We start from the raw sequence: 25,411 nt of genomic DNA, 5'->3' as shown, positions 1-25,411 counted from the left end.
ACCGCTTGTCTGGTTGTTTCAAAGTAATTTGAAGAGGCTCTGTGTCTAGTTTTCCATATTTCCCTGGAGCTGCCCACACTTCCGGATTTATTTCAGCATAAGCCTTCTCAGACATTTTACACAAAGATACCACAGTTTTGGACTCCATGTCACTTTTTATAATATGAATTTGGATTCCCATACTAGCCATCAAATCCCTCCCCAATAAATTACAGTCACAGTTGGGAACAAACAGAAGTTCATGCATTTCAAACCTATCTCCCACATCAATTAACAGTGGTTGAATGAAATACACTCGCTCATCTTTTCCACTCATTCCTTGAATAGCCAAGGATCTTTTTGATCATTTCCCCCCTTTAGGTATAAAATTTAAGGTGGATCGAGAAGCTCCTGTGTCCACCAGAAAACACACCTCCTCTCCATCCGGACCCACCTTAAAAGTTATCCAGGGCTCCTGAGCGGTGGGTCCCTGGTATAACAGCAGCCCCTGACACCCCAACAATCCATTTCCATTATCCTATGGACTTCCTCCTCCTGAGGATCCAGCTGTTCCTGCAGGCACTCATTTTTCCAATGCCCTTCTGCCTTGCAGATAGCACTCTGGTTCTTCCCCAACCGCTGTTTTCGTTGGCTCTCCCCTGCTGAGGAAGGAATGCCTCTGTCCTTGTGGCTGACCCTGTCTTCTCTGTCCCAGGGGACCCCTTGGACCCCTCGGGGAGTACAAAAACTCTGCCATCATCTTCGCCTTAGTCTTTGCCTTTTCCTCATCCCTTCTTACATATATCTGCTGTGTTTTTCTAACAATTCCTCCAAAGGTTTATTCTGCCACTCTTCATCCTTCTGTACTCCTGTCCTTATATCAGGCCAGGCCTTCGGAACAAATTGTACCTTCAGCAATGCGTCAAAGGCTGGCCCCTCAGGATCCATCCCCCTGTGCTTCCTCAAGGCATCCCCAATCCTCTCCAACCAATGAGAGGAGCTTTCCTGTTTCTCCTGTTCTAACCACATCGCCTTAGCTACGTTGTTAGTTTTGGGAGCAGCTGACTTGATTGCCCTGATCAGATAAGCACGGTAATCACGGAGCTGAGCCAGACTGGCCCGGTTATTTGGGTCCCACTGTGGTCCGCCTGGGGGATGGCATCATCCCCTGTAGGTGCATTGGGTCCAGTTCCCCCCTGCTGCTTGTGGGTGTTCATCCTCCCACAGCTGCCGAGCTTTCTGCAAAATCATTATTTTCTCCGATGTCCCAAACAAAATTCCCCAAAGAAAATCCCAGTCCTTCCATGTATAATCTGCGTTTCCCAAATATTCCTCTGTCTTTTCCCCCACCCCTATGGGATCGTCGAAATATGGGGGTAATTCCTTTTTCAATCCTCTTATATTCTGGGTAGTAAGTGGCACAATTACAAACCCAAATCCTCCCCCTTGACCCCCCAAAGGAACTTGTCGGAGTGGCATCTGGTGTGTCCCTGTTTCTTGGGGGGCTTCTGATGTCCTGAACTGAGTTCCTCTTCTAGTTCTAGGGGGTGATACAACACGCTGCTCCACTCCCCCTATACCATCATTAATTTCAGGTGGGGCCGTAGGAATAACATTTTCCTGCCCCCTTTGCTCTGGAAGTGGAGGATACCGGGGGCCTGCAGCTGGCCCTGGGTCAGCTGGCAACACTGGAGGAGAAGACGGGGGACGGTGCTGAAAAACATCCCAATCCTCACCATTCTCCTCTTCCTCCCCTTTTTCCTCTTCTCCCTTTCTTAACACACAGATTTCTCCTGTTGCTTGTCTAACCCACATTAATCCACATTCCCTTTCAGTTTATCCTTTCCAATTCTCCTCTAAATATCTCCACAGAATTCAACACAAATGAATTTTATCTTTTCCATAACATTTCCACAAGCCCCTTTGCCAACTTATACTCTGGCCACACAAAATAACAATATTTTGCCATCATTTCCATAGTTACCTCTGGGTGAATATACAATCTATGCCAAGACCTCAGCATTCTCCCCAGGGGACTCTCCAGGAGTGTTATGGGATCATCATCCCTTTTGCCGGGGCCCCTTCCCGGCTTTACCCTTGCAACCCTCCCTGAGTGCCCTCCCAGGTTTGCTCCCCAAAGATCCCATTTTACTCACCAGTGAGATTTCCAGTGGTCCTTCCCTGTGGACTCTTCACGGACCCCTCTGGTCCGCCACTCGTCTGTCTCCTGGACAGTCTCGGGAACCCAATCGATGGCCCGGTGCCAGCCGGCACCAAGGGGAGCTCATCACCCGAACTGGGTGAGGCGCCTCCAGCTCTGCCTGTGGTCCCAGACGGTGGAAATATCCCGGACGAGCGCCCCAGAATTGTCAGGAAAATTAATCCACAAACACCAGAAGTTTATGTCCAAAAAGGAGACGGAGGAGTCCCTTTTGCTTTACTCGAATAAAGGGAGAGGCCATGGGGCATTCCCCTGGGGTCTCTCAGATTTTTGGAGGACGCAGCCTCCTTTTTATCCTGTTTTCCCGGCCGCATTTCCCTCTCTCTTTCCCCATCGGCTGAGGCACTTGAGAGGCACAGAATTCCTGGAATGCCTGATACCTGAGATTTCCCTCTAATGTATAACCCGCCTTTTAAATTTTTAATTCTTACGGAATTCACAGTTTTCCTCCCCATTGTTTCTTTCATCTTCCAATGCCCGGTTTCATTTCTACAGTTTGTTTGTAAAGGCAAATATCTTTATGCATTCATAATTCAGTGCAATCAATCCCATTGTTTCTTCTATCTCTCAGTGCTAGTCTTATCTACCAGCAGACCCACAGTTTGTTTGTAAAGACAAATCCAGCGTTCCTCTCAGAAGGAAGCCGCGGGGCACGGGACCGAGAGGATCCTGAGAAAAGCTCCGAGAACAGCGCGTGTGCTGCACGGCGAAGAAGAACTCCGATAATAAGGTGAGTGACCGGGGCTGGAGGATGGGGAAAGCTCTGTTGAAAGAAGAACAGGCAATGTTACACGTCCTCCAGCGTATCCTCTCTATGAGAGAAGTCAAACGTGACTCAGAGGGTTTAAAAAAGTTTCTGATGTGGGGTCAGGACAAAGGATTTTTTGCTACCCCTAGAAGTGTTTTCCGTATCCTTAAAGACTGGGTGAGAATCTTTGGGATGCCATGAGCGATGGCTCGAGAGACACCAAAGGACTTAGCACAGTTTGGACTATAGTAATGCCGGCATTAAAGCAAATAAAAGCAGAGAGAACGGCCGCAGCAGGGGCAGAAGCGGAGTTAGAATCAGGCAACCCTGCCGCTGTTTTCCCGGCATTTGCGTGAGAGTTCTTTGCGGGGGAAGATAGGGTAATCCCGTCCTTACCATCAGCACTGCCCAAAACAGAGTTGCAGGCTCTGCAGGCAGTTCGGAGCGATGAAGGCGCGGTCTTGCAGTCCGTGCCAAGCCCAGAAAAAATGGAACTAGATACTTCCTTGTGCACGCCAGTTTCGGGTCTGCCCACCGAGTGTCCTGTGGTGTCCCTTTAGGAGTTAATAACAACCCTCGGGGACAGATTTTTTCCACCTTTGTCGCCTTCGCCGGCTGGCTAGAGCTCAGGCACAGCATTCAGATGCTGATCGTGGTTATTCTTATGCTGAGCGCTCGAATTGTGCCGAGAAGGGAGAGCGCGGGGAGCAGGAAAGAGAGCTGGATGAATTAAGAGTTTTGATTGATGAGCAGGTCAGAGAAAGAGAAAGAACACGGCCGAAGGGAGGGGGAACACTGGCTCCGCCACGAGAGCTGCGCACCACGGTAGCGAATTCTCGGATCGCAGCGTCGGTGAGGAGCGAGGGTCCGGTTCTGGAGAGAGAGCACTCCCGAGAGACGGCCCGTGAGTTCCGATCCATACCGAGGGATGCGGGGAATGTCTGACGCTTTGATTCGCTCCAGCAGTTTGGAGAGCGCACGGCGGCGGGGAGAAGATCGGAGCCCGGAGCCGAGGGGAGATTCTCCCACTGTAAACTACCGAGCAGCTCCGCACCTGAGAGCAGCACCTGGGGGTGAGAAATAAGAGAGAATAGAAAGTTTCAGTTCCTCTGAAGGTGCTGGATAGGACTGCAAGATGAAACAACAGCAGAAAAATATAAAAGAGTGTAAAAATGTGCACACACCATGATAAACGTGGCTGGAGCCAGTGGAGAGACAGATAAAGAGAAGTCAGGAGCTTCTGAGAATTCTGTAAGAGAAGCGGAAGCGAAAGTTCCGTTCAAGTGATGACGACATTGCGGAAGTCAGGAGCAAGGACTGCCCTAAAACAGGTTTAGCGCGCGGGTATCAATCTTTAAAGAGGATGAGCCAGGACACATGTTGGTCCGCTACTAGGCAAGAAGCTCATTTTACTGGATATTTATAATTAGGGTGGATGAATACCCGGTGAAAAAGGCCCCCTGAGCTGCAGGAGCAGGAGAGATCCGCTGTGAGTCCGAGCTGATCAAGAATTCCGGCTCTCTGGTACCTCCAGCTGTGCCAGGGAGTTCACTCCGGCTGATTTGGGTATCGGGGCTGGGGGACACTGGGGACACTTGGGGGGGGGACAGAGGATTGCGGGATTGGGGTCTGAGGGGGCACTGGGGGTGTGATGGGACTGGGATTGGGGTCATGGAGAGCTCTGGGGGAAGGTGAGGGGGACACGGGATGGTGGGAGTGGGATTGGGGTGATGGGGGGGCTGGGACACACTGTGGGGGTAGGGAGTGATGCCTGGATTTGGGTTGAGGTTCTGGGGTGACACCAAAGGAATTGGGGACTGGGAGTGGGATTGGGGTGTGGGGACAGGCTGAGGGGAACACTGAGGGGCTCAGGGAGTGACCCCAGGATTTGGGTTGGGGTCCTGGTGGGGCTGAGGGGAATTGTAATCATGGGAGTAGGATTGGGCTTCTGGGGGGGCTGTGGAACTATGGGATTGGGATTGGGGTTCCTGGGGGCTGGGGAACATTGGGGAGGCAAAAGTGATCCCAGGATTGGGGATGAGGGACCCCAGACATGTGTAGGGGTCTCCTGGCCAGGAGTGCCTCCCTTTCTCCTGGGCTGACCCCACTGCCCTCCCCAGTCCCTCACTCAGGAACCTTCCCAGTGTCACCTCTGTGTCCCCCAGTGTCCACACTTCTCCCTGTGGTCTCTTCCCTCCATGGCCCTCCTGGGTCTCACCCTGGCACTGCTGGCAATGACCGTGGCCACCAGGATCATTAAGGAAAAGCCCCTGGACATGGCCCTGGACTCCTTCGATGACCAGTACCAGGGCTGTGGCCCTGCCATGAAGGAGGCATTGCCAGCCTTGCACCGCTCCGAGTTCCAGAAGAATCCTCGCTTCGCCAAGTACTGGTCTGAGGCCGTGGCTGCTTGGGAGAGGCGGGGGTCCCCTGTGTCCCCTCTGTCATCCTCAGACCAGGCCATCGCCATCAGGGCCTACACCTCGATTCTCCTGCACGTGTACTTCAACGACAAAGTGAGAGTGGCCGGGCGCTCCCCCCAGGAATACCGGGACAATTTCCACTTCAAAACGCTGCATTTCCTGCTGACCGATGCCCTGGCCACGCTGAGGGCTGCTCAGGGGCAGCAATGTCACTTGGCGTTCCTGGGTGAGCACTACATACGGTACAAGGCAAAGCCTGGGGACATCGTCTGCTTTGGTGAATTCGCGTTGGCATCGCGCTGCAATAGCAACACTCACAGGTTGAGGACCCCCACGGTATTGAAGGTGCAGACGTGTCACAGCGCGGATATCAATGCATTCACTGGAAATTTCTACAAGGATGAGGTGGTGATCCCACCCTTTGAGAAGTTCAAGGTCACCAAAGTCACTGAAGATGAGGAGAAGGTGGAGATCCACCTCAACTCCTTCGGGACCTACAGCAAATAGAACTGCGAGTGGCTGACAGGTGGGGACAGCCTGGGGCCATGGGGACACCCACTGGGGCCATGGGGACAGCCCTGATGAGGCACAGGTGACAATGATACTGGTTGGGGATGGGGGACAGGGACAGGGCCCCCCACAATGTGTTTGGGGCAAGGACACCCTGTGCTGGGGACACCAAGTCTGGGGACACAAATGAGCACAGTGGGCATGGGGACAGGAACATCCATGACAGGGCACAGGGAAAGGGACCCCCAAATCTGGTCAGGGACAAGGACACCCGCATTCCGACCCTGTCCCTCCTCTCCACAGACACTGCTGTGGGGACAGGCCCTGTGTGCTGGATGTTGGTGGCTGGGACACCCCATGTCACCCCCTGATCCACTGTCTCACCCTGTCACACTGTCACCCCATGGCCCCCATCTCTCCTGTCGCCCCTACCCCCGTTATGGCCACCACTGACCCCGTCACTCCCCCATGGTCCCCCTGACCCCCCTCTTTGTCCCCCAGGTGGGACTGTCCTCAGAGCCCCCGGCCACATTGGAGGACTCCTCCTGGCCACCACAGCCGTGGCAGCAGCCACCAGGATCCTCTGAGCCATGAAGACACCAAGGTCACCAGAGTCACTGTGGCCACCATGATCACCAAGACCACCAGGACTGCCAGAGTAACGAGGTCATCAATGCCACTGCAGCCAACACAGCCACTCTGGCCACCATGGTCACTGTAAGGACCAAGGCCACTGTGACCACCAGGGTCACCGAGACTTCCTGAGCCACAAGACTACCACAGCCACTCCAGCCACTGTGGCCACCAAGGCCATTGTGCAGAACAATTATATAAAATAAATATATTTGAAATATTGTATCATATTAATTCTCTTAAATAATTGTTTCAAATCAATTGTATCCAAAATGTTCCCTAAATTAATTGTATCAAAGCAATTCCATGGGAAGTCTAGCTCTGCCCAGTGCCCTGTCCAGTTCTGGGCTGCTCTGGACCCAATCCTTTGTTCAGGATGACGCTGCCTGAGCTGGGAGGTTGGACCAGGTGCCCACTCTGGGTCCTTCCATCCTGACTCATTCTGGGATTTTGGGATTCTGGGAGTTGTGGTTCAGAACTTGCCCACTGGAAGGCAGCAGTAAGAGCAGGAAATCAGCTGCAGTTCCGGGTGCCACCAGCAGGCGGCAGCACCAGCCCGGCCCCGGGACTCAGGAATGGTTTGGGATGGTGCGACCTTAAAGCGCGTCCGGGGCCAGCCCTGCCAGGCCAGGGACATCTTCTCCTGGGCCAGGCTGCTCCAGGGCCTGCCCAACCTGGCCTGGGACACGGCCAGGGACGGCGCAGCCACAGCTTCTCTGGGCAGCCTGTGCCAGGCCATCACCACCCTCACAGGACAGGAGTTTATAGGAAGATGGGTGGTGATGTCCGTGAAAAATGACTCAGGGGGTCGGGGTCTTTAGGAGGACTCAAAGTGGGCCTCGATTTCTCCACATGAGAAAACGTGAAGTTTTTCACAGCACCCAGGTGGTTTCACCCGAGAGTTTGAACTCCCAAAATTTCAGGTAATAGGAGAATTGGGTTCCCACAAAGTCTCTTTCATAACCCTGACAGCCTAAACTTCTGTCAGGAACCATCAGGGAATCAGTGGCAACCCTGTGCACTCTGGCAACGCCCACCTGAGAATCACCCCTCATGTGGGGAAGAAGGTTTGGGAGCACAGGGGGAGGAAGCAGGGAAAGGGGTTTTTAACTGAGGACGCGAAACCAAAACTTTCCACAATTTTTCAATTAACTTAGCAATAATGTGAAAGAGAGGAATAAATAAAGCAACTGATAAGTCTCCCTCGGCCTGAACATGATACAACTTCTTCCCTAAGCTGTCCAAAAAAGAATTCGAAAAACCAGAATCCCCTGTAGTGTTAGGAATGTATTTAAAAATCCAATGAACAAAGTTTTTAAGATTCCCCTTAGAAAACTTAAATTCCCCCGATGTTCAAGGGCACCAAAACTTGGTAATGGATGCCTCTTTCAGGAGGGCCAAGCATAGGGTGACTGAGCTCGTTATCCATCCTGGAGCTACATTCCCATGCCCAGGGGTAAAAGGGAAAATGAAAGGAAAAGACACAAATATATAATTAAATCAGAGCACAATCCCCAATATTGATTTCAACTTATGATTTCTCTTTGGGCAGGGGAGGCCCCTTGAGTCAACTCAAGACTGCTGGGTGGGTGCTCAACCCCTCCACCAGTCCTTGGGATTCTTCTCCCAGGTGTTGAGTGGAGGGTCCCGGTCACACCTTGGATTGCCCTCATTAAAATGTGAGGGATTTTTGGGGAAGTAGCAACCCAAAAATGACTTGTGTCCTGCAGCTGATGCATCAGGAGTCGCTTCTCCAGGGAGCCCTGAGCAGAGGTCCCTGTTCGGGCACCACTTGCTTTGTTTTGATACAATTATTTAATGAAATTGTGTTGAGAGAAAAATTTATTAGCATTGTTCAATACAATCGACTTGATACAATTATTTAATAGAATTGTTTTGAAAGAATTATTTAATAGAATTGTTTTGATACAAATATTTTGATACAATTATTGAAGAGAAATCTTTTACACAATGGCCACAGTGGTCACAGTGGCTGTGGTAGCCTTGTGGCTCCGGGATTCTTGGTGACCATGGTGGTCACAGTGGTCTTGGTGCTTACAGTGACCACGGTGGCCAGAGTGGCTGTGGTGGTTGCAGTGGTCACAGTGCCAGTGGTGGCCACAGTGACCACATGGAGGCCATGATGGCCAAGGCAGCCATAGTGGCAGTGGTGGCCTTGGTAGCCTTGGTGGCCTTGTTTCTCTGGCTGTCCTGGTGGCCTTGGTGATCGTCCTCTGAGCTGGCGGGGGTCCTGGGGATGCTCCCACCTGGGAGACAAAGAAGGGGGTCAGGGGGACCATGGGTGAGTGAGGGGGACTGGGATAGCCATAACAGGGTCTAGGGGTGACAGTAGAGATGTGGGGTCGTGAGGTGACAGTGTACAGGGGAAGGCATGAGGGGGTGCAGAGGCCAGGATGGTCAGGAGGGTCATGGTGGGAGGGAGGGGACAGGGGTCAGGGTGACAGGGGGTGGCAGGTGTTCAGGGGGGGATAAGGGTGCAATGGGGGTTCCCGGCCCATCCGCATCCAGCACACAGGGCCTGTCCCCTGCCACTGCCTGTAGAGAGGAGGGACAGGGTCGCAGTGGGGGTGGCCCTGTCACTGTCCCTGTCCCTGTCCTCCCCTGGCACAGCTATCCCCGTCACCAATCCCTCCCAGATGTGGGGGTCCCTGTTCCTGTGCCCTGTCATGGATGTTCCTGCCCCCATGCCCACTGAGCTCATTCCTGTCCCCAGACTTGCTGTCCCCCGCACAGGCTGTCCTTGTCCCCACAAACACCATGGGTGCCCCTGTCCATGTCCCCCATCCCAGTCAGTGTCATTGTCCCCTGTGCCTCATCAAGAGTGTCCCCATGGCCCCAGGCTGTCCCCACCTTTCAGCCACTCACAGTTGTATTTGCTGTAGGTCCCGATGGAGTCGAGGTGGATCTCCACATTCTCCGGTTTTGGGATGACTTTGGTGACCTTGAACTTCTCGTAGGGTGGGATCAGCACCTCCTCCTCATTGGGAAAATAGGAGAATTCCTGGATGTCCGCTCCATAACACGTCTCCACCTTGAACACTGTGGTGCTCCCAAATGGTTGGGTGGCATCTTTGCAAATTGACGATGATGTGAATTGACCGAACCGGACGATGTCACCAACATTTGCCTTGAACTTGATGTCGTGCACCCCCCGGTACACCCAGCGACATTTCTGCCCCTGAGCATCCCACAGCGTGGCCAGGGCGTCGGTCAGCAGGAAATGCAGAGTTTTGAAGTGGAAATTGTCCCGGTATTCCTGGGGGGAGCGCCCGGCCTCTCGCACTTCCTTGTTGAACTGCTTATAGAGACGTCGGCGCATGATGGACTCATCCATGGTGTAGGCCATGATGGCGATGGCCTCGTCTGGAGACGACAGAGGGGACACAGGGGACCCCTTCTCCTGCCACTCGGCCACGGCCTTTGGCCAAACCTGGGCGAACAGAGGATTCTTCCGGAACTCAGAGCGGTTCAGGGCTGAGAGCACCGCCTTCACGGCAGGGACACAGCCCTGGTATCGGTCATCGAAGGAGTCCAGGGCCATGTCCAGGGGCTTTTCCTCAATGGTCATGGTGGCCACGGTCATTGCCAGCAGTGCCAGGGTGAGAGCCAGGAGGGCCATGGAGGGGAGAGGCCACAGGGAACAGTGTGGGCACTGGGGAACACAGAGGGGACACAGAGGTGACACTGAGAGGACACAGAGGTGACACTGGGAAGGTTCCTCAGTGCGGGACTGGGGACGGCAGTGGGGTCAGCCCAGGGAAGGGAGGCACTCCTGGCCAGGAGACTCCTGCAGATTTCTGGGGTCCCTCATCCCAAATCCTGGGGTCACTTTTGCTGCCCCAACGTCCCCCAGCCCCCAGGGACCCCAATCCCAATCCCACATTTCCACAGCCCCCCCAAGAGCCCAATCCTACTCCCATGATTACAATTCCCCTCAGCCTCCCCAGGACCCCAGCCCAAATGCTGGGGTCACTCCCTGAGCCCCTCAGTGTTCCCCTCAGCCTGTCCCCACACCCCAATCCCACTCCCACTCCCCAATTTCTTTGGTATCACCACAGAACCTCAACCCAAATCCAGGCATCATCCCCTACCCCCACAGTGTGTCCCAGCCCTCCCATGACCCCAATCCCACTCCCACCATCCAGTGTCCACCCTCACTTCCCCCCAGAGCACCCCATGACCCCAATCCCACTCCCATGACACCCCCAGTTCCCCCCGCAGACCCCAATCCCACAGTCCCCTGTCCCCCCCAGTGTCCCCGGTGTCCTCCCAGCCCCTGATACCGAAATGGGCCGGAGTGAACTCCCTGGCACAGCTGGAGGGACCGGAGAGCTGGAATTCTTAATCAGCTCAGACTCACAGCGGATCTCTCCTGCTCCTGCAGATCTGGGGGGCTCTGCCACCCTAATTATAAATGTTCAATAAATGAGCTTCTTAGCAAACACAGACCCAGGCTTTTCTCGTCAATAATTTGCATGGCTCTGCCTCTTTTAGGTGACAATTTTACTCCCCGAGGGAGCCGTAAAAGAGACTGCAGGGTGTGATTTTCACTGAGTGCCCAAATATCCTGCATCACCTCGCCTTGAACTTCTGCTTTTGGTAGGTGCGGCATCTTCTGTGTTACAGAACATGACAAAAATATTATTTCAATTAATGTGTTTTGCCATCAGCTCCAGTCAACTTTGCCCTGTGCTGTCCCCACTTTTACATCCTTTTATCTTTTTCTGCTATTGTTTCATCTTTCAGTCCCATCCAGCACCTTCAGGGGAACTGAAACTTTCTGTTCTCTCTCTTATTTCTCACCCCCCAGGACCCCAATCCCACGGTCCCACATCCCCCCAGTGCCCCCAGTCCCTCTCTCCACTGCTCACTGGGTTGCTGTCACACCCCAGACACCAGATGGGGTCCCCTACCCGATGACATCCCTGCAGGCACCCCAAACCTGGGGATAACCTGTCCCCATCCCATGGACTCCCCAGAGCTTGGCTGGTGCTTCTCTCCCTCACCAACTGCAGCCTCAGTCGGGGTGGGCCTGGCCTGGTTATTGGGAGTTATCACCCACCCACCCTCTTATTGGGACCTTTTCCATAAACAGCCAATTTTCCATCTGCCCAGCTCTATCCAGGCCTCACCTCTGGGAGTGAAATTCCTTTATCAAGAATTAACACCAGGGTGCTTTATTGCCAGGCTATTTCCCCCCAGATTTGGCAATCCCTGAGCTGCTGTGCCGTGGGCTGTGGCACGGCCCCTTCTTTGGGTGCTGTTGAGGAGGGACAATATTTCCTGTTCATATTTAATCATAGATCCCTGTGCTGGGAATGGATTTCTTTCTTTCCATGTATCTGCATGTGCATGAGCAATGCCCAAAGCAGATCTCAAGTGAGTTCCTCTGTTTGCTCTTTCTCCTGCTGCCCCTTTCAGAGCTATTTGTGGCACTGTGAGCTCCACCCTTGGTTTCACATCCTGTGGTTGCGGTGAGCAAAGTATCTACCACAAACTTCTGTCTCAGATTGAATTTCATGGTCCCTGGGTGAGGAGAACAGTCACTGCTGCATCTCACAGTTGTTTTGTGATTGAGTTGTTCTAACAAGCGTCCCACATTTTGGGTGCTGTCTTTGATACACAAAAAGCTCCAAGGGCTTTGTTCAAGTCTGGAGATCCCTTGGGAGATGCCGACATTGGGGTCATCTTTGAGTACCAGACACCCTCACTTTGCAGCCAGAATTATCACTTGTGTTCCTTTCTCAACTCTCATTCTGCAGACACTGCACCGAGCACACATTGGGAATCTGAGTTCTGACCTGCACCAGTGCTGGCGTTTGCAGCACTAACGAGCAATTAACAGGTGTCACAATCTGCTCAACACGCACGGGAGTCGCGATGGTTCGTTTGATCCCAGGGTGCAAAAGACAAACAGCGAGGGACTCAAGTTTTCTTCTACAGCAAGCAACAATGCACTTTATTCAGTGCCAACAGCTTAGTTTATGATAGGGGAGAGAGAGAGGAAAAGGGAAATGAAGTAAAAGGGGAGAGGGACAGAGAGAAAGACAGGGTGGGGGGAATAGATACCAACAGGTGGGAGGTCATCCTCGAGTTGTTAATGGGCCATGTTTTATAAACCAGGTGGGACAGTGATGCTTATCTCTGTGGGAGATATCTCCTGATGGGCCAGCTGTTAAAATCTGGGGGACAATGTTCTTTATCTTTTCCAGACCCCTTCTCCCTCCAGGAGATCTCTCCTGATCATGGGCCAGTGAGTCCCACTGTACAACTGATAAAATTCCATCATGCCATGGGAAGATGCTCCACCCAGGGGCAGGAGCCAAGCATTTCCTACCCAGATAAAAACTGAGATTTGGAACATCAGAGCAGCCTTTTCCGCAGCTTTCCATGAGCTACCAGACCATTCTACAGGATCACAACTTCAACAAGAACACTTCACCTGGACTGCAACCACCACCCTAACAGAAGGAGTGTCAAGTTGGATTCTGATCCTGCCAGAGTTTTTCTTTTCTACTATTGAATATATTTTATTTTTTTTTCTTTTTTTTTCCTATTAAATTTTATTTCTGACTTGGAGTCCCTCACTGGTTTTGCTTTCAAATCAGTCCAGTCCCTGGCACTCTTTTGTGGCAAGACCCAATAAAGCATCTCTGCAGAACCCCACACAAAGACCCCGTCTCGGTTCTGCATCCCCCAAAAGCGCTTCTCACCAAGGAACTGATAATCCCAGCAGTGAGGCGAGTGTGCCTGTGCCCCCCAGAACACGTCTTTATAAAAACGCTTCTCCAGGGCAGTCACAGCACCTTGGGCACCGCCCTCTGCAGCGAGTGGCGCCCGAACAGGGACCTCTGCTCGGGGGTCCCTGGAGAAGCGACTCCTGATGCATCAGCTGCAGGACACAAGTCACTTTTGGGTTGCTGCTTCCCCCAAAACCCCTCACATTTTACCAAGGGCACTCCAAGGTGTAACCAGGACCCTCTGCTCATTACCTGGGAGAAGAATCCAGAGGACAGGTCAACAGGTTGAGCACCTGCCCAGAAGTCTTGAGTTGACTCAATGGGCCTCCCCTGCCCAAAGAGAAATCGTAAGTTGGAATCAATATTGGCAATTGTGCTCTGACTTAAATTAGGTCTTTTTGTTTAATTTTCCCTTTTCTTTCTGGGCACAGGAATGAAGTCCCCAGATGGGTAACGAGTTCAGTCACCCTAAGCTTGGCCCTCCTAACAGAGGCATCCATTACCAAGTTTTGGTGCCTTGAACATCGGGGGGAATTTAAGTTTTCTAGGGGGAATCTTAAAAATTTTGTTCATTGGATTTTTAAATACTTTCCTAACACTACAGTTGATTCTGGTTTTTTGAATTCTTATTGGCACAGGGTATGGAAGAAGTTGTACCATATTCACGCTGAGGGAGACTTATCAGTTGCTATATTTATTCCTCTTTTTCACATTATTGTAAAGTTAGATAAAAAATTGGGGAAAGTTTCTAGTTTGGGTCCTCAGTTAAAAATCCCTTGCCCTCCTTCCTCCCCCCGTGCTCCCAAACCTTCTTCCCCACATGAGGGGTGATTTTCATGTGGGCGTTGCCAGAGTGGACAGGGTTCCACTGATCCCCTGACACCTCCTGACAGGAGTTCAGGTTGTCAGGGTTGTGCAATAGACTTTCTGGGGACCCAATTTTCCTATTACCTTAAAGTTTAGAAATGCAAAGTTATTGCTGTAGTGCTAGGAGTGGTAAAAATATTTAGCAACACACGGCTTCCTTCATAGGCAAAAAAATGGAATTTGTTATAGAAGTAATCACACTTTTATAGACTAGATCACGGAACCAGGATAAAGTCAAACTGATTGGTCCAAGGAAGGTGACAGCCCTTGCAAACATGCTTTCACCCAAACATCATATCTCTCACGCATCCTACTCTGTCAACAGCAGGTGCTCATCTCTGTTATTAACTCTTTCTCGTCTCTTTCCTTTGAGTAGCTTGAGAAAACTCAAGTTGCACCTTTCCCTGGTTTTCACCAGTATCCCACGCAAACTCTCGGGTGAAACCACCTGGGTGCTGTGACAAACTTCGCATCTTCTCATGTGCAGACATCAAGACCCATTTTGAACACTCCTAAAAACCCCGACCCACTGAGTCACTTTTCATGGACATCACCACCCATCTTCCTATAATCTCCTGCCCTGTGAGGGTGGTGATGGCCTGGCACAGGCTGCCCAGAGAAGCTGTGGTTTCCCCGTCCCTGGCCGTGTCCCAGGCCAGGCTGGGCGGGCCCTGGAGCAGCCTGGCCCAGGGGAAGATGTCCCTGGCCTGGCAGGGTTGGCCTCGCACGCGATTTAAGGTCGCTCCATCCCGAACCATTCCCGAGCCCCCGGGGCCGGGCTCGTGCTGCCACCTGCTGGTGGCACCTTGAACTGCAGCTGATTTCCTGCTCTAACTGCTGCCCTCCAGTGGGCAATTCCCAATCCACAACTCCCAGAATCCCAAAATCCCAGAATGGGTCAGGATGGAAGGGCCCAGAGTGGGTACCTGGTCCACCCTCCCAGCTCAGGATTGGGTCCAGAGAAGCCCAGAACTGGACACGGCACTGGACAGAACTGGACACAGCACTGAACAGACCCAGACACCCCATGGAATTGCTTTGATGCAAATAATTTAGGGAACTCTTTTGACAGAATTTTTTTTAAACAATTTTTTAAGAGAATTAATATGATACAATATTTCAAATATATTTATTTTATATAATTTTTCTGCACAATGACCTTGGTGACCACAGTGGCTGGAGTGGCCGTGGCAGTCTTGTGGCTCAGGGAGTCTCGGTGACCATGGTGGTCACAGTGGCCTTGGTCCTTACAGTGACCATGGTGGCCAGAGTGGCTGTAGTGGCTGCAGTGGCATTGATGACCTCGTTACTCTGGCAGTCCTGGTGGTCTTGGTGATCATGGTGGCCACAGTGACCCTGGTGACCTTGGTGTCTTCATGGCTCAGAGGATCCCGGTGGCTGCTACCAGGGTTGTGGTGGCCAGGAGGAGTCCTCCAATGTGAAAGGGGGTCCTGGGGATGCTCCCACCTGGGGGACAAAGAGGGGGGTCAGGGGTGGCCATAACAGGGGCTGGGGGCGACACAAGAGATGGGGGCCATGGGGTACAGTGTGACAGGGTGAGACAGTGGATCAGGGGGTGCCATGGGGTGTCCCACCCACCAACATCCAGCACACAGGGCCTGTCCCCACAGCAGTGTCTGTGGAGAGGAGGGACAGGGTCGGAATGCGGGTGTCCTTGTCCCCGACCAGATTTGGGTGTCCCTTTCTCTCTGCCCTGTCATGGATGTTCCTGTCCCCATGCCCACTGTGCTCATTTGTGTCCCCAGACTTGGTGTGCCCAGTACAGGGTGTCCTTGCCCCAAACACACCGTGGGTGGCCCTGTCCCTGTCCCCCATCCCCAACCAGTATCATTGTCCCCTGTGCCTCATCAGGGGTGTCCCCATGGCCCCAGTGGCTGTCCCCAAGGCCCCAGGCTGTCCCCACCTGTCAGCCACTCGCAGTTGTATTTGCTGTAGGTCCCGAAGGAGTTGAGGTGGATCTCCACCTTCTCCACATCTTCAATGACTTTGGTGACCTTGAACTTCTCAAAGGGTGGGATCACCACCTCATCCATGTAGAAATTTCCAGTGAATGCATTGATGTCCGCGCTGTGACACGTCTGCACCTTGAATACCGTGGGGGTCCTCAACGTGTGGAAGCTGCTATTGCAGCGCGATGCCAACGCGAATTCACCGAAGCGGACGATGTCCCCAGGCTTTGCCTTGTACCGTATGAAGTGCTCACCCAGGAACGCCAAGTGACATTGCTGCCCCTGAGCAGCCCTCAGCGTGGCCAGGGCATCGGTCAGCAGGAAATGCAGAGTTTTGAAGTGGAAATTGTCCCGGTATTCCTGGGGGGAGTGCCCGGCCACTCTCACTTTGTCGTTGAAGTACACGTGCAGGAGAATCGAGGTGTAGGCCCTGATGGCGATGGCCTGGTCTGAGGATGACAGAGGAGACACAGGGGACCCCAATTTCTGCCACTCTGCCACGGCCGCAGACCAGTACTTGGCGAAGCGAGGATTCTTCTGGAACTCGGAGCGGTGCAAGGCTGGCAATGCCTCCTTCATGGCAGGGCCACAGCCCTGGTACTGGTCATCGAAGGAGTCCAGGGCCATGTCCAGGGGCTTTTCCTTAATGATCCTGGTGGCCACGGTCATTGCCAGCAGTGCCAGGGTGAGAGCCAGGAGGGCCATGGAGGGGAGAGGCCACAGGGAGCAGTGTGGACACTGGGGGACAGAGAGGGGACAGGGAGGTGAGGAAACTGGGGGACACAAAGGGGACACCGAGGTCACACGGGGAGGTTTCCTCAGTGAGGGACTGGGGCATAAACACCCGTGTGGTCAGCTCAGGGGGAAGGGAGGCAATCCTGGCTAGGACACCTATGCACATGTCCAGGGTCCCTCATCCAAAATCCTGGGATTACTTTTGCCTCTCCAAGGTGCCCCAGCCCCCAGGAACCCCAATCCCACAGCACCACAGCCCCCCCCCAGAAGCCCAATCCTACTCCCGTGATTCCCCTCAGCCCCACCAGGACCCTAGACCAAATCCTGGGGTCACTCCCTGAGCCCCTCAGTGTTCCCCTCAGCCTGTCCCCACACCCCAATCCCACTCCCAGTCCCCAATTTCTTTGGTGTCACCACAGAACCTCAACCCAAATCCGGGCATCACCCCCTACCCCCACAGTGTGTCCCAGCCCCCATGACCCCAATCCCACTCCCACCATCCCGTGTCCCCCTTCACTTTGCCCCAGAGCACCCCATGACCCCAATCCCACTCCCATGACACCCCTAGTGCCCCCCATACCCCAAACCCACACTCCCCTGCCCCCCCCCCCAGTGTCCCCAGTGTCCCCCCAGCCCCTGATACCGAAATCAGCAGGAGTGAACTCCCTGGCACAGCTGGAGGTACCAGAGAGCCGGAATTCTTGTTCAACTCGGACTCACAGCGGATCTCTCCTGCTCCTGCAGCTCAGGGGGACTTTTCCACTGCGTATTTATCCACCCTAATTATAAATATTCAGTAAAATGAGCTTCTTGCCTAGTAGCGGACCAACATGTGTCCTGGCTCATCCTCTTTAAAGATTGATTCCCGCGCGCTAAACCTGTTTTAAGGCAGCCATTGCTCCTGACTTCCGCAATGTCGTTATCACTTGAACGGAACTTTCGCTTCCGCTTCTCTTACAGAATTCTCAGAAGCTCCTGACTTCTCTTTATCTGCCTCTCCGCTGGCTCCAGCCACGTTTATCATGGTCTGTGCACACTTTTACACTCTTTTGTATTTTTCTGCTGTTGTTTCATCTTGCAGTCCTATCCAGCACCTTCAGAGGAACTGAAACTTTCTATTCTCTCTTATTTCTCACCCCCAGGTGCTGCTCTCAGGTGCGGAGCTGCTCGGTAGTTTACAGTGGGAGAATCTCCCCTCCGCTCCGGGCTCCGATCTTCTCCCCGCCGCCGTGCGCTCTCCAAACTGCTGGAGCGAGCCAAAGCGTCAGACATTCCCCGCATCCCTCGGTATGGATCGGAACTCACGGGCCGTCTCTCGGGAGTGCTCTCTCTCCAGAACCGGACCCTCACTCCTCACTGACGCTGCGATCCGAGAATTCGCTACCGTGGTGCGCAGCTCTCGTGGCGGAGCCAGTGTTCCCCCTCCCTTCGGCCGTGTTCTTTCTCTTTCTCTGACCGGCTCATCAATCAAAGCTCTTAATTCATCCAGCTCTCTTTCCTGCTCCCCGCGCTCTCCCTTCTCGGCACAATTCGAGCGCTCAGCGTAAGAATAACCACGATCAGCATCTGAATGCTGCGCCTGAGCTCTAGCCAGCCGGCGAAGGCGGCAGAGGAGGAAAAAATCTGTCCCCGAGGGTTGTTATTAACTCCTAAAGGGACACCACAGGACACTCGGTGGGCAGTCCCGAAGCTGGCGCGGACAAGGAAGTATCTAGTTCCATTTTTTCTGGGCTTGACACGGACTGCAAGACCACGCCTTCATCGCTCCAGACTACCTGCAGAGCCTGCAACTCTGTTTTGGGCAGTGCTGATGGTAAGGACGGGCTTACCGTATCTTCCCCCTAAAGAACTCTCGCGCAAATGCTGGAAAAACAGCCGCAGGGTTGCCTGATTCTAACTCCGCTTCTGCCCCTGCTGCGGCCATTCTCTCTGCTTTTATTTGCTTTAATGCTGACATTACTACCGTCCAAACTGTGCTTCATAGCAACTATTAACTGCTTGCTCATTTAAGATTACCCGATGAACTTGCTGCCTAAGAGCACCGGAGGTGTAACCTCACACCTGATAAAGATATTTCACCCCCAGAGGTGAGGCATGGATAGAGCTGGGAAGATTAAAAATTGGCTGCTTATTAAATAAAGAGGGTGGGTGAGTGCTGCAGTTGGTGAAGGAGAGAAGCACCAGCCGGGATCTGGGGAGTCCATGGGATGGGGACTGGTGTGCAGCCTCAGACACTCAGTGTCCCCAGGAGAGAACTGTCAGGTCTGTTCCAGAACAGTGCCAGGTCTGTTTTAAATTAACCTTTCGAGCTCAGTCCCATCACCCCCAGCGATCTCTGGAAGAGGAAACATTCCCAGGGATTGCAGGAAAATGGATTTTCTGTGCTACCACAGCAGGAAGGGTTCAGGTATCTCCTGGTGTTGGTGGAGCCCTTTTTTTGGGCTCCAGAACTTCTCCTGCCACACCAACATGGCCAGGGAAGCCACCCAGGCAGTGCCCCAAGAGATATCCTCAGGCTCGGGGTGCCTACACGGATGTCATTTGACAGGGGACCCCGTTTGGTGTCTGGGGTGTGACAGCAACCCAGTGAGCAGTGGGGAGTGGGACTGGGGGCACTGGGGGGATTTGGGACCGTGGGATTGGGGTCCTGGGGGTTGAGAAATAAGAGAGAGAACAGAAAATTCCAGTTCCCCTGAAGGTGCTGGATAGGGCTGAAAGATGAACTAGCAGAAAACATAAAAGGATGTAAAAGTGAGAACACAGCATGATAAGCGTGGCTGAGCCCATGGAGAAGCAGATAAAAGGAGCTCCACTGAAGGGTTTTTGGTACGTTCTGTAAAACATAAGCAGCAACACCGAGCAAAAGCGGAAGTTCAAGGCGAGGTGATTCAGGATATTGGAACACTCAGGGAAAACCATGCTGCATTTTATGACTCGAGAGCAGTAAAATCTTATCTTAAACGAGGCTGAGCCAAGTAATTACTTACGGGAAAATGCTTATTCTGTGTCAGTTAAACAACCAATATAATGAATGTTTAAATAAGGGTTGATAAATACCCTGTGGCAAATTCCCCGTGAGCTGCAGGAGAAGGAGAGATCCACTGTGAGTCTGAGCTGATCAAGAATTCCGACTCTCTGGAACCTCCTGGTGTGCCACGGAGTTCACTCCAGCTGATTTGGGTATCAGGGGCTGGGGGGACACTGGGGACACTTGGGGGGGACAGGGGATGGGACAGGAGGGGACTGTGGGATTGGGGTCTGCGGGCATTGGTGGAGTCACAGGACTGGGATTGGGGTCATGGGGTGCTCTGGGGGAAAGTGAGGGGGGACACGGGATGGTGGGAGTAGGATTGGTGTCGTGGGGGGCTGGGACACACTGGGAGTGGGATTGGGGTGTGGGAATAGGCTGAGGGGAACACTGAGGGGCTCAGGGAGTGACCCCAGGATTTGGGCCTGGGTCCTGGGGGGGTTGAGGGGAATTGTAATCATGGGAGTAGGATTGGGCTTCTGGGGGGCCATGGCACTGTGGGATTGGGGTGCCTGAGGGGACTCTGGGGAGGTAAAAGTAACCCTCGGATTTGGGATAAGGGACCCCAGACATGTGCAGGGGTCTCCTGGCCAGGAGTGCCTCCCTTCCCCCAGGGCTGACCCCACTGCCCTCCCCAGTCCCTCACCGTGTCCCCTCTGTGTCCCCTCTGTGTCCCCCAGTGCCCACACTGGTCCCTGTGGCCTCTCCCCTCCATGGCCCTCCTGGCTCTCACCCAGGCACTGCTGGCAATGACCGTGGCCACCATGGCCATAACAGTGCCCCTGGACATGGCCCTGGACTCCTTCGATGACCAGTACCAGGGCTGTGGACCATCCATGGAGGCGGAGCTGCCTACCCTGAACCACTCCGAGTTCCAGAACAATCCCCATTTTGCCAAGCTGTGGACTATTACCAGGGACATGTGGTGGAGTCGGGGGTCCCCTGTGTCCCCTCTCTTGTCCCCAGACCAGGCCATCGCCGTCATGGCCTGCACCATGCTTTACCAGGGTGATCAGTTCAATGAAGAAGTGCGAGTGGCCGGACGCTCCCGCCAGGCATACCGGGACAATTTCCTCTTCAAAACTCTGCATTTCCTGCTGACTGACGCCCTGGCCACGCTGAGGGCTGCTCAGGGGCAGAAATGTCACTTGGTGTTCTGGGGGATGGACTACATACGATACGAGGCAAAGCCTGGGGACATCGTCCGATTTGGAGAATTTCTGTCATCGTCGCTTTCCAAATCTGTCGCTGAAGAATTAGGGAACACCACGATGTTCCAGGTGCAGACGTGTCATGGTGTGGACATCAAGACTTTTGGCGAATTGCCCGAGGCGGATGAGGTGCTGATCCCACCCTACGAGAAGTTCAAGGTCACCAAAGTCATCGAGGATGGGGAGAAGGTGGAGATCCACCTCGACTCCATTGGGACCTACAGCAAATACAACTGCGAGTGGCTGACAGGTGGGGACAACCTGGGACCATGGGGACACCCACTGGGGCCATGGGGACACCCACTGGGGCCATGGGGACAGTCTGGGGCCATGGGGACACCCATGATGAGGCAGAGGGGCAATGACACTGACTGGGGATGGGGGACAAGAACAGCAGCATGCATGGTGTGTGGGGACAAGGACACCCTGTGCTGGGGACATCAGGTCTGGGGACAGGAATGTGCACAGTGGGCGTGGGGACAGGGACATCCATGACAGGGCACAGGGAAAGGGATCCCCATATCTGGGAGGGGACAGGGATGGAGATACCCCAGTTCCGACCCTGTCCCTCCTCTCCACAGACAGTGCTGTGGGGACAGGCCCTGTGTGCTGGACATGGGTATTCTGTGACCCCCCCATGGCATCTCCTGACCCACTGTCACCTCCTGTCACTCTGACCCCTGCCACCTCTCACTTCATTGTCCCCATCTCTTCTGCCATCTCTAGCCCCTCTGATGGCCATCCCTGGCCCCTCACTCCCCCATGGTCCCCCTGACCTCCTCTTTGTCCCCCAGGTGAGACTGTCCCCAGTGGCCCCTGCCTCCTTGGAGTACTCCTCCTGGCCACCACAGCCCTGACAGTGGCCACCAGGATCCTCTCAGCCACGAAGCCACCAAGGTTACCAGGGTCACATTGGCCACCACAATCACCAATTCCACCAGGACCCCCAGAGAAACGAGACCACCAAGACTACCGAGGCCACCACTGCCACTATGGCTACCTTGGCCACTATGGCCTCCATGTAGTCACTGCAGCCAGCACTGGCACTGTGAACACTACAACCAACACAACTCCTCTGGCCACCATGGTCACTTAAAGCAGCAAGGCCACTGTGATCACAATGATCACCAAGAGTCCCTGAGCCACAAGGCTACCACAGCCACTGTGACCAGCACTGCCACCAAGACCATTGTGCAAAACATATATAAGAATACAATACTTGCATCAAAAAACTTGTATCAAATAAATTCTGTTAAATTCTTCTATCAAAACAATTTTGTTAAAAAATTGTATCAAATAAATTCTATTAAATAAATTCTATTAAATTCTTCTATCAAAACAATTCCGTTAAATAATTGTATCAAATAAATTGTATCTAAACCAATTCCATTAAATTACTCTATCAAAACAGATCCATTAAATAATTCTGCCAAAGCAACAAAAAGAGACAATTCCCAAGCAGGGCTCGATGTCACTCCCCACACTCACATCCATGGCAGCGTCTCTTCCTCTCGGCCTGGTGGAGGATTCTTGGGGAGCACCCCCTTCCCAAGGGAGGAACCTCACACCCATTTCATTCCCAACAGAAAAACGGGACAGGAATCTCTGTCTGAGAGGGGACTGGACATTCCCAGGGTCAGGTGATACACAAGGGGGCATTGGGAGGAGCAGGGCTGGAAATCAGAGTGACCGTGCCCCTGTGCCCTGCCCAGTGAGGCACGTCGGGAGTGCCATGTCCAGTTCTGTCCAGTGCTGTGTCCAGTTCTGTCCAGTTCTGTGTCCAGTTCTGTCCAGTGATGTGTCCAGCTCTGCCCCGTGCCGTGTCCAGTTCTGGGCTGCTCTGACCCAATCCTGTGTTCAGGATGATGCTGCCTGAACTGGGAGGTTGGATCAGGTGCCCACTCTGGCTCCTTCCATCCTGACCCACTCTGGGATTTTGGGATTCTGGTAGTTGCGGTTCAGAAATTGCCCACTGGAGGGCAGCAGTGAGAACAGGAAATCAGCTGCAGTTCCGGGTTCCACCAGCAGGCGGCAGCACGAGCCTGGTCCCAGGGCCCGGGAATGGTTTGGGATGGAGCGACCTTAAAGCGCGTCCGGGGCCAGCCCTGCCAGGCCAGGGACATCTTCCCCTGGGCCAGGCTGCTCCAGGGCCTGCCCAGCCTGGCCTGGGACACAGCCAGGAATGGGGCAGCCACAGCTTCTCTGGGCAGCCTGTGCCAGGCCATCACCACCCTCACAGGGCAGGAGTTTATAGGGAGATGGGCGGTGATGTCCGTGAAAAACAACTCAGTGGGTCGAGGTCTTTAGGAGAAACGGTTGTCAGTGTCTTCAAGATGGGTCCTGATGTCTCCACATGAGAAGACATTAAGTTGTCACAGATCCCAGGTGGTTGCACCAGAGAGTTTGAACTCCTGAACTTTGGGGTAATAGGAGAAGTGGGACCCCACCAAATCTGTTACATAACCCAGACAGCCTGAACTTCTGAACTTTGGGGGAAATGCCAGGTCCCAGGGGGATGTGGGGAAGGTGTTCTGGGAAGGCTGCACCTTTTGGTGCCTGAGCAATGGGGAAAGGAAGAGGGCAACGTGCAGATGCGAGTTTGGGATAAACAGAGGCTGCTCCTTCTGGAACCCTGAGAGAGAAACCCCACAGGGCCATGGCTGTGGGAACTCTGTCCCTTTATTCAAATACAGTTTCAAGGCTTCTCTGTGGACACTTGGTCGTTCTTAGCAGGGCTTTCCCCCATATGCTGAAGGTGCTGGGAAGAGCTTAAAGACTGACAAAAGCAAAAACAATAGAAAGATGGAAAAGTATTTTCACAGGGCAATAAACGTGGCTGGAACCAGAGGAGAAAGAGTCAAAGGGAGCTCCAGTGGGGTTTTTGAAAATTTCTGTAACACAGAAACGGCAGTGCCTGCCAAAAGCCAAAGATTTAAGCAAGGTCATCTGGGATATTGGGGCACTCAGTGACAATGACACCCAGGGACCCCATTTTTATGACTCCCCAAGACAATAAAAATTATTTCCTGAAAGAGGAAGAGCCACGCTAATTATTTACGGGAAAAGTGCTGGTTCTGTGTTAGGTAAGAAACTCATTTTAATGAATATGTAAAATGAGGGTGGAGAGATTCCAAGTGGCAAAACTCCCCCTGAGCTGCAGGACCAGGAGAGATGTTGCATATAGGTAAAGCGCCATAAAATGAGGGGCTAATTACCCTTGTAAAATCATAGCTCAGTGCACACTAGGTGCACACTACTTTGGCTAAGTAGAAGAGAGCTCTCCTGAGGAGATTAAATTGTAATTTTAAATATCAATCTCACTGTCTTCTTCTTCCCTGTCACTCAGCTTAAGACATCTCTGACCTTTACTACCTGCACAACAACACCTTCTCATTTTTCTTTTACCTCCATCCTTCTCTAGAAGCAAAATTAAGGGATCTTGTGGGGGTAAAGTAATACCACATCCTCTCTGTCATTCAGGCTTGGTTTTGTTCCATTGGTTTTCTCTTCTTAAAAAGAACATTAAAGGCAAAAGAGTATTATATTGTAGGGTCCCGTTTACAGGCCACTTTTCCTCATTTCCTAATTTACATAGTAGCCACCACAGATTACAATATTCTATTAAATCCCTTTTCTTCAAATTACCTCCAGGGACCTCTCCCAAATCTTTCCAATGTGCCAAACTTCACCCCAGGGGACTCTTTGATAATCTCCTTGCTGCCGGTGCTGCCTACTCCTGGCTCTATCCAGACACCCTCACTTTGCAGTGAAAATTATCACTTGTGTTCCTTTCTTAACTCTCATTCCACAGACACTGCACCAAGCACAGATTGGGAATCTGAGTTCTGACCTGCACCAGTGCCGGCGTTTGTGGCACTGACGAGCAATTAACAGGAAAGGATCATGTAACAGTGGTGAGAGTTTTGCACTACTTAATTTGTGGTTTGTCTTCGTCCTTCCTGTTTCCACTCAGAGGCGGGATAAACAAACACACCAAGGTAATGGATTTTCTCGTGTTCAGGCTTGGTTCTTTATTAAATCTTATCAAAAAGTACAGAAAGTTCAAGCAGCGCTTCCAGCTACCTGCTAAAAGTGAGGAAAATGGAGACAGATCCAGCTGCTATAGGGTCTCTTAAAGCTAAACAATCCAATAGAGAAATAACATCTGTATTATTTTCACTTTTAATTCAATAACTAAATTCCCATGACTCTTGGTGGGACACTGACTGACCAACCACAAACAGTTGCTTGAAACTCATGAAAAGAAGGAAGATGTACATTGAAAAAGACAACATTTAAAATCTTACATCTTCTCTTATACTTAT

General features: G+C 52.6%; 5 protein-coding genes across 11 annotated transcripts in view; 2 read left to right on the top strand and 3 right to left on the bottom strand.

Moving 5' to 3' along the window:
• LOC116999522 (NAD(P)(+)--arginine ADP-ribosyltransferase 2-like) overlaps positions 1–25,411 on the bottom strand; it is a 703,496-nt gene that overhangs the window by 290,787 nt on the left and 387,298 nt on the right. The gene's annotated exons all lie outside the window — the stretch shown is intronic.
• On the top strand, positions 5,147–5,878 carry LOC116999013 (erythroblast NAD(P)(+)--arginine ADP-ribosyltransferase-like). The gene has a single exon (XM_033065337.1). The coding sequence runs from the start codon at positions 5,147–5,149 to the stop codon at positions 5,876–5,878; it is 732 nt and encodes a 243-aa protein (XP_032921228.1).
• LOC116994735 (erythroblast NAD(P)(+)--arginine ADP-ribosyltransferase-like) lies at positions 8,566–10,175 on the bottom strand. Of its 2 annotated transcripts, none has more exons than XM_033056655.1 (2): positions 9,386–10,175; positions 8,566–8,781 (listed from the first exon to the last, which is right to left on the bottom strand). In XM_033056655.1, the coding sequence occupies exons 1-2, from the start codon at positions 10,152–10,154 to the stop codon at positions 8,615–8,617; spliced, it is 936 nt and encodes a 311-aa protein (XP_032912546.1). In that variant the 5' UTR covers positions 10,155–10,175; the 3' UTR covers positions 8,566–8,614. The 2 variants fall into 2 exon arrangements, with proteins under 2 accessions (XP_032912546.1, XP_032912539.1); XM_033056648.1 differs by having other exon boundaries at positions 9,401–10,175.
• LOC116994768 (erythroblast NAD(P)(+)--arginine ADP-ribosyltransferase-like) overlaps positions 15,323–25,411 on the bottom strand; it is a 28,142-nt gene continuing 18,053 nt past the window's right edge. Inside the window, exons 2-3 of the mRNA XM_033056704.1 lie at positions 16,067–16,850; positions 15,323–15,609 (exon numbers count right to left, since the gene is read on the bottom strand). Coding sequence (XP_032912595.1) covers positions 15,524–15,609; positions 16,067–16,817 — 837 coding nt within the window. The 5' untranslated portion in view covers positions 16,818–16,850 and the 3' untranslated portion in view covers positions 15,323–15,523. The remainder of the gene's footprint in view (positions 15,610–16,066; positions 16,851–25,411) is intronic.
• LOC116994645 (erythroblast NAD(P)(+)--arginine ADP-ribosyltransferase-like) overlaps positions 17,578–25,411 on the top strand; it is a 284,339-nt gene continuing 276,505 nt past the window's right edge. For 2 of the 6 annotated variants that reach the window (XM_033056543.1, XM_033056552.1), the window contains exons 1-3: positions 17,578–17,872; positions 17,990–20,027; positions 20,556–21,336. In XM_033056543.1, the coding sequence (XP_032912434.1) occupies positions 20,589–21,336 (748 nt within the window). In that variant the 5' untranslated portion in view covers positions 17,578–17,872; positions 17,990–20,027; positions 20,556–20,588. Of the gene's footprint in view, positions 17,873–17,989; positions 20,028–20,555; positions 21,337–21,880; positions 22,349–25,411 lie in introns of those variants that run through there. The other 4 variants (XM_033056516.2, XM_033056507.2, XM_033056525.2 and 1 more) reach the window with 4 other exon arrangements.

This window comes from Catharus ustulatus, chromosome 1, assembly GCF_009819885.2.
Source record: "Catharus ustulatus isolate bCatUst1 chromosome 1, bCatUst1.pri.v2, whole genome shotgun sequence".
Taxonomy (NCBI): domain Eukaryota; kingdom Metazoa; phylum Chordata; class Aves; order Passeriformes; family Turdidae; genus Catharus; species Catharus ustulatus.
Note: the sequence above shows the minus strand (reverse complement) of the source record. Positions and strands in the feature narration are given on the sequence as shown.

Coding starts and splice junctions, on each gene's coding strand:
- LOC116999013 (XM_033065337.1), top strand. CDS start 5,147: ATGGCCCTCCTGGGTCTCACCCTGGCACTGCTGGCAATGACCGTGGCC.
- LOC116994735 (XM_033056655.1), bottom strand. CDS start 10,154: ATGGCCCTCCTGGCTCTCACCCTGGCACTGCTGGCAATGACCGTGGCC. Junction 8,782..9,385: donor CAACTGTGAGTGGCTGAAAG/GTGGGGACAGCC, acceptor TTTGTCTCCCAG/GTGGGAGCATCCCCAGGACC.